At 43.1% G+C, this 13220-nt stretch overlaps 1 protein-coding gene across 7 annotated transcripts in view; it reads left to right on the top strand.

The window, feature by feature from the left end:
* Positions 1-13220, top strand: part of robo1 (roundabout, axon guidance receptor, homolog 1 (Drosophila)) — a 253306-nt gene that overhangs the window by 73054 nt on the left and 167032 nt on the right. For 6 of the 7 annotated variants that reach the window (XM_044033010.1, XM_044033012.1, XM_044033011.1 and 3 more), the window contains exon 2: positions 4853-4945. The exons of the other annotated variant lie outside the window; for it this stretch is intronic. In XM_044033010.1, the coding sequence (XP_043888945.1) occupies positions 4853-4945 (93 nt within the window). The remainder of the gene's footprint in view (positions 1-4852; positions 4946-13220) is intronic. 7 annotated transcript variants of the gene reach the window in all.

Here is a 13220-nt window from a genome sequence, read left to right as displayed (position 1 = left end):
TCTCCACTTTCAGTAAATATACAAACATTTTAAAGTTAAAGGTTAAAGACATGGCATGGCGCGCTACACGGTGTTTAAAAATATAATGGGGGACGTTTCTGCATTAAAATATCTAAAATAACAAGACTAGTGTTCCATATTTGTACACTTTTTTTCATTTTGTCACCTTTTAATGACGTCATCTGCTTCACATTTTAGCAATTCGGTATTTGTGATCAATGGATCGTGACTAGAGATGGGATGATAATACTGGATCATACACCAATATTAGTCTGATACAGCCATTTTAGACCATTTGTGATTTGTGCTGAGTCATTGTGCTGAGACTGTGTAACAGATCCCCAAAACAAGAAATAAACAGCCCAAACATGACTCGGCTAAAACGTTTTTGCTAATTTTTCGCATCGTGAAAAATGCGACATGTAGCATTTTTGGATTGTATCTGTATCCCATATCCTTTCCGGTGATTTTGACAATGACAATGGCCGATACTCATCCCTAATCATGACTGCCCACGTTTAAGCTCCGTCTTAATCCAACCCGAGTCCATTTGCTCGGAAAGTCCAGTTGGTTTGGGGAGGTGTGAACTCGCAACCCGAACTCTGGCAGAAATGACGCCCTCCGTATTTAAAATGCAAACACGTGCAGTAAATGGTATTCATCTTCTCCAGAACAAAAGTATGAAGTGGATTAATAACATTTAAATTCTTCATACCAGCAGACGGAAACACAGTCTCCTTGGTTATGTCACATCTCTGGGGGATTTGAGGTTTTTCATGAAGCTCTTGCCTCGTAACATTTTAATTGTTCTTGAGTGTTTGGGTTTTTGGTTCCAGAGGTTAGTGACCAAAAAAGTTTTCATTACAACACTATGACTTTGGACTTTTCTTTTCTTCTTTCTCTCTCTCGCAGTGTGCGCTCACTGCATATGTGTGTTGTCCCAAGGCTTAATTAAATCTCCATTAGTCATGCACAAAACAAAAAAAAAAAAGTGTAATCAAAATGGAAATGAGTGCCACGGTGCTGTGGAAGCAGATGAAGTGAGTAGAAGAGTGGGTTTTTCTTTTTACGTGCCTTTGTCTGCATTAAATAATGCTTAAGACGACTGAGTCGCCGTCAACCATGTAGATATGAGCGTTGTATTGTTTTGATTCCCTGGAGCTGGGTCTCCATGCACAATCTCATTGACTTTGACCCACATTCATCATTCTCACTGGCTGCTCATCGGCAGACAAAACTAAACTAAGTTATTTTTGCCAAGAAAACAATTTTAAATCGTTGAAACTGCTCGAGGTCACGTTGCAGGAACACGCCGCCGCTGTGTGAAGGAACTTGTCCTCCAGCAAACAATCATTCAGGCCCGGTTAACAAGCCCCAGAGTTGGCGCGCCACACACTCATCATTTTAAACCCATCCATCACTAATACGAGCTGCCAGGGCCGGAGTGCCGCTGCCAATACATGACAAGATAACAACGAGCCTCTCCGGTTTCTTCATCTGCGTCGGTGTGAGGAGTCGAGCGACCTCGAGTGCAAGGCCGCAGAGTTACCGTTGGCCTCCTGTGAGGCCCTGAGTGTGATCACGATCACCAGTTCTTGTTAATTTTGTTAATCCGCATAAATGCAGCCAAGAATAAAAAAAAAGCCCTCTGGTACCTGGTGTGGATAAGACTCTATAAATACCTGGGAATTAATTAAATAAAGTTAATATAAGCAAAGAAACGGTGAACCGGCATCTTTTTTGAGGCACTTTTGAAGATAAAAGTAAAGAAAAGGCTCTCTTTATTGTTTAGTGTTTGCTTTAAAGCTGTAGTTTTCAGTATTAATTAATATTTGTGTGAAGGTGCAGTGTTGCCTCACATCGAGGAGGTTGCTGGTTCAAATCCCGGCTCACCTGAGGGCCTTTTTTTCCCCCCTCTCACAGTCCAAAAACATCATGGACAAGTGAATGAATTTGTAACATTCGTTATAAAATGAACGATTAAATTAAAGGGTGCTACTGTAGCTCAGTGGTAGAGCGAGTCTTCTTTTAACTTGAGGGTTGTGGGTTAGATTCCCAGCTCTGGTCGTCTACAAGTCAACTTCTGCATTTTGACCCATCCTAGAATTAGGAGCAGTGGGCTGCCACACTGAGTGGCGCCCAGGGAGCATTGGGGGGTGGGGTACCTTGCTCAGGGGTACCCCAGCCCTTTTTGGCCGGGTGGGGATTTGAACCAGTGACCCTCTGGTTACAAGTCAACTTCCCTTTCCACTTGGCCACGGGCTGCCACCTTGGCCACGGGCTGCCACCTTGGCCACGGGCTGCCACAAAGACCCTGCATCATGAACTGTGGGTTGTTCTTTGTAAAAGTAAAAGACCGATGACCCAGAAACACACACACACACACACACACACACACACACACAGACACACACACACAGACACACACACACAGACACACTCTGATGTTTGAGAAGAACTTGGGGGCAGCAGTGACTGTTGTTGGGGGGGGTTAAGCAGTCACTTATCCACACATGTGCCCCATTAATTAGCCGACAGGGGAGCCGCAGCTCGGGGCTGTGTTGATGCTCACAAAGATCGGGGGTTAGCGAGGCCGCCGTTTTGTACCCTGATGCCCCCGGGGGCGGCAGGGGCAGCAGGGCCACGCCACCTGTTAATGAGCTCTGAAGTGGTCACTAATTGGACGTCTGACTGTGGACCACCCACAGAATCAGACAGAGGAGGAGACCACATGAAGACGTAAAGGCCACAGACGACAGTTTGGGTGTCTTTCATTTTTGCTCTTTAGCAAACAGTCTGAGGCACTTTTGGCTGTTGTATTATTTATATATTTGCATCCTTTTCTTTCTGATGTGTTTCTGTTGTGTTTGGAGCGATCACACCTGCTGCGTGGGGGACGGGCGGGGACAAGAAGCATTTATCCCTTCAACTGAGTCGTAAAATTCACTTTTGAAACTTTTTTTGAGGGCGCACCCTTCTGCGTATTTTCATTCAACCCTCAGTGCTCATGCGGCACAGATCAGTGGCGTAAATGACCGTGTGAATAATACACAACTCCTTATATGGACGTCCTGGTTGCTGTGTGTTTATAGGTCACATATTCAGCCTTTAAAAAATGCATTTCCGTCTTCTTCTGTGTTGTCGAGTTTTCAAGTCGTGATATAAAGTAGCAATCATTGTGCAGAAGTCACAAAAATAGAGCGTTTTTATTTTATTTTCTGTTTATTTACTGCGACAAAATTCAATCTGATTTTAAATATTTTGAGTACTTTTTGCTCAGGTGTGTTCTTATACTTCGACTTCCTGATTCAACAACTCTTACATATCCCAGCCCACACTGCACACACACACACACTTGTGTGGCGTTCCGCTTGTGAACGATGGACCATTTTTGCCTAAAGACCTCGTGTTTGTGATATTTAAATCCAGCGTGTAATTGCTGTCAGTGCCAAACTCGTCTCCATCAGAAGCAGATGTTTCATGCTTTGTGTTGAATTTGCCTGTTTTCCACCACACATTAGAACATCCCGCTGGTGTCAAGCTGCCTCCGCCTCCGCCTCCGCATGCTGCGTGTTTGTGTTTGTGTGTTTTTTTTGTGCTTGTTTATCGTCGGACTTCATTCACTCATGTGCAAACGACAGGGTTGTGTTTGCCTCTCACTCCGAACCTCTGATGTTTGGACAAACAGACGGACAGATAAGTGCCAGATAATAGGTTCGGGGCTCAGCACGAGGCCCTTTAACTGTCATGCTAATTGCAGTGTTACAGGCACAGTGGGATGAGGAACGGGGACGTGATCACTGTGTTTTTGAATGTCTGCTTGTGTTTGCTGTTATTAATATGTCCGGGAAAAAATTGTCGAAAAAAGTGCTTTTATTGATGCTCGCCGTTCTCTGATGGTGGGCGGGGCCTGTGAAATGACAGGTCGTCCTCGTCTCCGCTGAACAATTCTGTCCGGCCCGTCTGCCAGGTCCTCATCCAGGAAACAGATACTTCCGACAGACTGCCACTGCGTTCGCTAAACGGCGTGGACGCGCTTTGATTAACCTTCCTCTTAGCAACCACCCTCGCCCCCACACCCACCCACCCACCCGGACTCAAATTAACCCCCTGTCAGTGGCCCACAAAGAGAGTGGGCATGGCTGAGTCTGATTTATTTCACACTGAGCCATCAGAGGGGCACAGTTGGCCACTCATCTCCGCTCGTGAGCCCCCGCGCACCCCCCCAGCCCTCTTGGCCTCTTCTTTCTCGCCTCCACCCCCATCTGTCCCGCCCTCACACCGCCTGTCACACACTCAAACTGTCACGCTGAAGCCTGAATCAAAAATGAAAAAAAAAAAGGAACTGATTAGCTATTAATGGTGCATTATTGTATTTGCATGGGGATTGTGTGGAGAGTGGCGTTGTCAGTCATGCAGATTGTGTGGCCCCCCCTGGACCTCCCTGCCTCTCTCTCCGTCCCCTCCTCCCTCCTCCTGTCCTGCCCATGTGCTCCGCCACTTATGGCTATTGATATGGTGGAAATGACTCTGTTGTGAACCCACACATTCAAAAGCGAACACGGGGACGGCGCGGCAATAACCTCCTGCTGAGTGCAGGACACAGAGAAGCTGGGATCTGAACATTCATGTGGATTTCTAACAAGATTCTAAAAAGATTCACAGCTGTTGAGATTGTGTTTCTTTGCTGCGATGTGGATGTCTGAATCCTGCAGCCACAGATGGAACCTGGTACTTTTGTTTGCTCTGCACTTGCTCCGAGGCTGCAGCGGGCTGGAGGACTGGGCCGTGGGTGGGGAAAGTGGTCAGAGTGTATCTGGGTTCTCAGACCGTGTGGTGTTATTGTTGACAGAGATCGGAGTCGCTCAGGACCGCGGGGCCAGCGACGACACAACGGCGGCTCCCACCGCCGAACATGAGGACGACAACACCTTGGGCTACACAGGTACTGATGCTGCTGCTGATGCTGCTGATGCTGCTGATGCTGCTGATGCTGCTGATGATGCTGCTGCTGTGTTTACACGTTTCCTCCACTAAAAATGAGCATTTCTATGACTTCACTTGTGTGTTTGGCCTTGACTCTGTGTCAAGTGATGTGTCGCCTTCATCTGCTGGAGCCAATCATGGTCCCACACGAGTGATGTGGAAAGTTGACACCTCCATCATACATAGATTGACTTTTTTTTTAACATTTTCTCAATCCTCAATTCCTCACATCTGACATATAAATGTCAAATTATTGTATTTTTGCTTGTAAAAAGGAAACATTTGTGTTTTTATCTTCCTGTTTGGAAACAGGACACAGTTTCCTTCTACAACTAATCACAACATTCTAATTCTAAATGGGTAAAACCTGACATCATTTTGAAGATTTATGGTAAATTAATTAAAACTTCATTTTCATGCATGTTATTTATAACATATATACATAAATCTGAACTAAAAGGTTGGAAAAAAATGTGTTTGGGGACCCCTGAAGAAATCTGCCATGACCCATATGTGGGTCCAGACCCAGTGTTTGGGAATCATTGATATATCACACACATTAAACACAGCTTTCATTGCTATTACATGGAGGTGTCACAGTCTAGAATCATAAATTAGAACATGGCAAATTACACTTAATAACCACTTTATTAGGTACACAGGTACACCATCATGCCGTGTGTTGTCGATTGTGATGAGTTGTTATTTGAGTGGCGGTTGTGAGTTAGTGTCATCTTTGTACTTTTGGACAGCCCGTGGCCAAGTGGAAAGGGAACTTGACTTGTAACCAGAGGGTCGCCGGTTCAAATCCCCTGAAAAGGGCTGGGGTACCCCTGAGTACCCTACCCCCAATGCTCCCCGGGCGATACTCAGTGTGGCAGCCCACTGCTCCTAATTCTAGGATGGGTCAAAATGCAGAGGAATACTTTCCCTAAGGGGATTAATAAAAACTAACTAAAGTTGGACTTTTTGAAAACAAACTAAAAGATGGTCATAATGAACCTTTTTTTTTTTTTTTTAAAGAAATGAGACAGATACTAGAACTAAGTCATATGAGATTCTCCCAAAATGCATTGTGGTCGTCTAATCGCATTCCATCAGCAATATAGAGTCACCTGCTGCTTTATTAGGTACACAGGAAAACCAAATATTAAGTGTAGAAATGGAAGGACAGTCAAATATAATCAGCAACAATGACTATGTAGAGCAAGTGTGAAGTTGTTGCTGCTGCTGCTGCTCCAGTTTTAAGTCTCAGAGCAGCGCTGTAGAGAAATGAGGCCCAAAGCAACCATTGGAGTGCATCAGTCGACACAGACAATAAAGCTCTGGGGAAATGAGAGAAGAAGGGTTTTGGCCTGAGGGACCGACGAGCACACAAAGAAATCAAGTCTGGAGAAAATTACTGATGACGCACGTGTGTTGTTTTATTTTTTTGGCTCCCTCCCGTGAGTGTTCTCGATTTGTTGTCGCAGCATGGAGACCTTCCTCCCCAGGTGATTTAGTGGACCTCACACAGCTGCTGCAGCAAGAGTGAAAAGAAGTCTGCGCCAAAGGAGTGCCAAAGAAGTGGCTGTGACATTCACTGTGTGCGGTCGCCTGGCAACTCCCGATTCTATTTTTCCCCAAATCTCACACGATAGCTGACAAAACCGTACATTTACCCCTCAGTATCCCACTGTGCCTTGTATCAACAATGTCAAAATATTTACTTTTCTACTGATACTTATCATTTTAATAATTAAAAACGAAGGCCAGCATATCTTCATAGTCCTGCGATGGACTGGCGACTTGTCCAGGTTGTGACTCCGCCTTTTGACCTATGTCACGTGGAGGATTATGGACACGTGAATGAATGAATATCTTCCAAGTTCACACATTTTAACTGTTGTCATGTGCTTTGAATTTGGTTTCAAAAGAGTGGAATCATGTCATCTGTCTCTTTACACTTCATACATTTGCCCAGCGGACAGTGCCAGGAGTTCACCTATAATCCGTCCATTTAATCCCATCTGTGCATGAACTGAAGAAGCGATCCGGCCCAGGCAGTGAATTGGAAATGAGACTAATGTGCACTAATACCTTAGTCTGCTGCTGATAGAGTAAAGTGGGAGCGGCCGCCAGACACTCCATTTTCCGAGAGCGTGACTCGTTACAGGGGAAAAGTGAGGACAAGGTGAAAATGCAATGTAGCTGTAATGTAAATGTTAGTGTTACAGCGAGGGGTATCTGAGGTGATCGAGCCGCGTGATCTCAGCGACCTTCAGGAGGGAGGATTTGTGAGGAAGTTGTACCGTTTGTCTTCATGGCAAGACATGAGGAAAGAAGAGCACAAAGTAGGGTACGGTTGGGATTCAACAATGTGAAAACCTCGAGATATGTTCAATACCATGGTAACAAGCTCAGGTTGTATTTATTGCAGTAGTGTGACACTTACTTTATTGGGATAACTTTTTTATACCAAGAACCACCTGAGAATACTACATGTATGTGTATATGTATATGTATATACATATATATATATATATATATATATATATATATATATATATATATATGTATATATATATATATATATATAATATATATATATATATATATATATATATATATAAGTGATTCCCAAAGAATGGGTCGAGACCCACAGATGGGTCACAGGAAATTTATTTGGGTCCCCAAATAAATGAGCAAACACTTTTTGTAGAAATAATAAAAATTAAGTTGTAATTCATTGGAAATTATTTGTCTACCAATGACCAAAATACCAAAATAATACTAGATTTTTACATATACTGTATATTTTACATACAGTATATATATATCAGGATGACAAACGTTCCAAATTTGTGTATATAGCACCAATTTTACAGCCATATCTGTAAAATCTAGTATTATTTTGGTATTTTGGTCATTGGTTGACAAATAATTTCCAATGAATTACAACTTAATTTTTGTTCATGCTATTTCTACAAAAAGGGTTTGCTAATTTATTTGGGGACGCAAATAAATTTCCTGTGACCCATCTGTAGGTCTGGACCCAGTCTTTGGGAATCGCTGTTGAGGACGGTAACGACAACATTTATTCTGATACTGTGAGAATATCACGGTCAGATCTTTATTGTGGTGTTGAGACAGTATTTATAGTGCCGTTTTTGCTGTACAAGAGCTGTGGAGGCAGAGTGTGAAGCGCAAAGGATGATGGGATTGTGTCTAAAGACCTGATACACCTGTATCGCTCACCAATAACCTCCCATGTGGCATTTGAAATAAGGGATGTTGAGGGAAGAACTTTGGACCAATGTCAACAAAGTTGTAACGTGATGTTCTTCACCTCGTTTAAGAAACACCGCCACAGTGACCCGGTGATGTCTTTTATGGCGGTCACCAGGGACTAATACAGAATACTGTGAATTTTATCAGGAGCCACATGCCTGACCTGAAGTTACCAATACATTAAGTGTTTTTTATTGGTCCCTCAAGACTCTGACTCTCAGCCAAGCTCTAAATCGTTTCCCGATATCAAAGAGCTTTGCACAGAACTTCATTTATAATAAATGAGAGTGACCTGTGTGAAGGCGGTGGATTAGAGAGGCTTGCTAAAAAAAAAACTCTTGCAGTTAAACTTTGCTTGCCGCTGCTTGGCAAGAAAACACAGAGAGAGAGAGAGAGAGGGGGGAGAGAGGTTTGGATCTTCTGCCCGGGCATGAAAGCCTGAGCCGTAACTTCAGAGAGCACATCAGCGCTAATACGCTCCCTCTCCACCGATGACGACCGCTGGGTTTGTCAGAGATGTTTGTGAGGTTGTGAAGGTTGCTGAGCTGCCGTCAGTGATGAGCTCCGGGATCGAGGTCTGCTCCGATAAGACGTTTTATCTTTCTATCTCAAAGTGGTCGTCCCTGAACGTCTGGTAGAGACAATTCACTGACTGTGCTGGCAGCCGCACAGAAGAATGACGTGATAAAAGAGCCGCGTGAGGAGTCAGGAGGTTGCTGTTGTGAGCCAATCACAAAAGATTTGAGAGACGACAGAAAATATCCGTCAACACTCCAAACAGGGCAATTTTTTTTCTATGGTGATTTTTTTATATATATAAATGGTGAAGAGTCAATGATTAAAGGTGATGAAAGCACTTGATCATTTTGTTGACCTGTTCACACTTGCACTGCTGTGCGTGCCAACTGAGGCAATTAAGCCAGGCCTTTGCCCCCGCAGACACGAAACAGCCTAATTTATAACCTAATTTATTACTCATGGTTAAATTTGCAGCTTCTTCTCCCGTCACAGGAACTGAGCAATACAAAATTTAGGGTCAGTGACTGAGAATATTACAGCTTGTGGTTAGAAAGGAGTGCTGGCACAAAGATTCCTTCAAATCCACTGGTGATTATTACGTTTCTAATCAAGATGTCCGACACAGGAATCCAACCGAACAATTGTACTGACTGTACAACTGTAGATCTGTTAAAAAAGACTGAAAAAATCCTGAAAACGTGTGTTAATCTCCAACATTTAGCAAAGGAAATGTCTAAAATCTCAATATATAACAGAGAAGTCTGGCGTATATCAGTAACTGTTGATCTACAGGGTTTTCCAGGCACAACCATCTCTGGGGTTTAGAGAGTAGTGTCCAAACAGAGCGAAAATGTCTTAGTGAGGAAAGAAAATGTCAGAGGTCAAAGGAGAATGAGCAGACTGGTTTGTGAATTATATGAAAAAGGCAACTCCTTATAACTAAGAAGAAGAAGACAGCAGATGAGCTACAGCAGCAGAAGCGGTGTCATATGTACCTAATAAAGTGGCCAGTGAACGCATATAGCTGATTGAAATGTGGGTACTTCTGCCTTCTTTTACCATAGATGGAAATCTGTTTTATTTCTATAAACATAGTATAGACAGAGCATTTCCACCATTTCCAAAATAGCCGTCATTTTAAACATGCCGATGTTTCATTTCCTTAAAGATATAAACAAGAATCTTGGCGTAAGTGCAACTCCTGTCTGCTATAGTGGGAGCACATGCCATCACTGAGCTATGAGTGGGAATTGTTGTGTGACACGTTGTCACATTACACACACACACACACACTGTTGTGTACATTAGCCCTGGGATTTATTTATACTTTAGTGAGAACAGCAATAATGGCGGAATAGAAACCTCTTGGTTTGATCTCAGCAGTTCCATGTAAAACTTTCAGATGTACAGGATAAGTATTGTGATCGTATACAGTTTGTAGCGTACGCACAGTAGACGTGTCTCACTTCAGGGTCTGCTAAAAAGCAATGGAGCTGGATGAAGTCCAGATCACTTACGAACGACACATAACCCAACAATGATCTTTAAGTTACGACAATGATAATAATAAATCATTTATTCAACTAAATTGTCCAGTGTGTAAGAATTAGACAGTATGTTTACATGCACAGTTTAATCTTAGTCCGACTAAGACAGGCAATAGGACTACTTGCCAAGTCCAAGTCTGCCTCAGTAGGTGGCGCTGTATCTTTCTATAAGCTAGAGTGTCTTTAATCAGTTTCCTGTTGACCTTAAAGTCACAGAAAAACAAACAGTGGACGGCGGGATGGACGTTGAGATGGATCCTGCTGTGGTTCTGTATGTTTCCTATACCTGCTGTACATGTTTATCGTGATAGAAATGAGACGTGTCGTCCGAAGAAAGCCATTTCTGCCGTGTGATTTCACGCAACGGTACTGCAGTTTATACGCTGCCTCCAAGACCAGGGAAGAAATGATGGTGCGTGTGCAGAAGTCCAACTCCAGTCAGACTAAGTGTATACATGCAGGAGTAATCGGACTATATGAATCACAGTTATGTTAGTCAGACTAAGACTGTTAGTCTGACTTAACATGTTTAGAAAATTGAATTATTGTCCTAGTTCATCTAAAATCAGACCTTTTACATGGTGGCCTTAATATACCACTCAGGATATTGGTCTTCGACTCGTTCTAAGGCTATGAATACCAAAAGTGATTGTACACATATAGGAAAATACCTATAGACGGTATATTCAATTTGTGCCGACCTTTAAGTTGGAGCCTGCTACTTAGAAGTACAAGATCCTCCTGTTGAATCCTTTGTTCCTGGGACACTTTTAACATTTGATAACCAAGACATGATGCTGAAACCAGGATCAGGATTTAAATGGAGCCCCTAAAGAAGGCAGTTCCTGAATTGAATACACAGCTCACAAGTCTTACAAGAGTTCCTGCTTAGATCTGTGGGTGGAGACCGGCGGCCTGCTCTCCTTATTGAGTTGAAGGTGGAGTGCTCTGGGTCTTAATACACGGCGCTAACAGCTTTACCACAAGAGATTGAGAGCTCTATTCTCTCCTTGTCCTTAGCTCTTATTACTAATCCGTAGCGCTGGCCTTGAGTCGCCACCCTGAAAACCAATTTCCTTGACAGTGTCACCCCTCACATATATTGCCCAAGAGTCGCCACGGCATCAATGTGTCACCTTTCAACGACACTCTCTGAATTCTCATCCGTCTTCGGGCGGCAGTGATTATGACACGATACGGGAAACAGAGAGCGACAGAGCAAGTTAAGCCGTCGATGAACTCTCACATTTTTATCCCGAGCACAGAAAGTGTCTCTTATCCTAGCGGTGTTAACCACAGAGAAAGATCCGTGGCCACGCCTGTAGGAGCAATTCACTCGAGGTATAATTAGCTATAACCGTTCACTAATGTCCTGTGCCGCTTCTCCACAGCCTCAGAGCTGCTGAGGCCAATAGAGCTTTGTTTTGTTCCCCCATCCAATCTCTTTTCATCTCCCTGATCCGCACAGCTTAGCTTAGCACCGTCCCAGGAAATGGGTCTATTAGCCGTTCTTGTCAAGATAACAAGTGGAGTAATGTGGTCAAGAGGCTGCGGAGATTTGGGGTGGGAGTCGGCACAAGTGCGCGGGGTTTGGCGGCACAAAGAGGCGAGGGGAATTAAATTTGAATATTTAGACTCACGTTATCGAGTGTCCTCGTGATAATTGCGGGGGGGGGGCGAAGGAGTGGATTGGGTTTTGTTAAATGTTAATCATCAGCTGCTCCCGCTCTGTCAAACACGCTTTAATTTCTCAGTGAAAGTGTTTTCTCGGGGGTGAAAATGGGTCACGTTCTCCACCTCCCCGAAGGAGAAAGGAAATAATGTGTTGTTTAAATTGACATGAGTCTGTGGTTGTATAATTCCTACTGTTAATCTCACTTTGCTGCAGCATTATCGGTCAGTCGTCCCGCTTCGTTTACCGTCTTTGTCCATGTAGCATTGGCCACGTCCACACGTAGCTGTTTTTGTTTAAACGAGTTTTTGAAAACTGTGTTTTCAGTCTGAAACTTTTGAGACTTGATTCGATACGATATTTATTTCCAGTATTTTGACCAATTTTCAATAGACAAAATAATGTAAAAAATGCAAAAGAATGTCCATGGGCTTCAAACTTTCCGTTTGAAGACACATGGCCTGTGTTTTAGTCTGGACAGACTGAAACATCAACCTTTGAAAACGACGATGTAGGAACAAACATTTGCTTATAACTTTCCTCTGTGGATGAAAAGCTCAGTGCATACGTCGGGTTAGCGCGGATGCACATGCAGAGCAGAAACACTCTGTTTTGTTTGAAAGCACCGTTTTCAAATGAAAATATCGTAGTGTAGATGTAGCCTTAAGTGTATCGCAGATGACACGTTTGCGCTAGCATTACCATAATTACGCACGTCAGCGTCAATGTTAACGTTTTTGTACATTGAGACAAAAACTCAAACAAATGTTATTTTAAATGTTATAATGTTCAAATTTAACACATACCAATTGGTGTTCATATATAACTACAGTGCCAGTTAAAAAAGGGCAAAAGCACTTACTCAGAGGACATTTTCTGGCCTTTTTATGGTTAAAATAAGCAAAAATAAAAGTCCAGCCAGACATTTTGAGGTATTAAAGGGTTAAATATACTTTTCTGTATACCTACTCTTACTACATGATGAGTACTGTATACCCAATGTGTGAAAGTGCATCTACGTCCCGTTACAGCTATTGTTTAACGACAGCTGTGGTTGCTGCCCGCTGTGAAAACAAAAGAAGAAACCCCAGTTTTGCTCATGCGTAGAACAAATCGGGTTTCTGGGGTAACGACAGGGTCACAGTTTTTATTTTTATTTTTTTTTTACACGATCAGAATTCGAGCCGTTTGGACTAATCCATCCTGAAAGCTTATAGTTTGTGCAG

Source organism: Solea senegalensis, linkage group LG8, assembly GCF_019176455.1.
Source record: "Solea senegalensis isolate Sse05_10M linkage group LG8, IFAPA_SoseM_1, whole genome shotgun sequence".
In the NCBI taxonomy this organism is placed as follows: Eukaryota; Metazoa; Chordata; class Actinopteri; order Pleuronectiformes; family Soleidae; genus Solea; species Solea senegalensis.
This window is presented reverse-complemented; position numbering and strand designations above follow the sequence as displayed.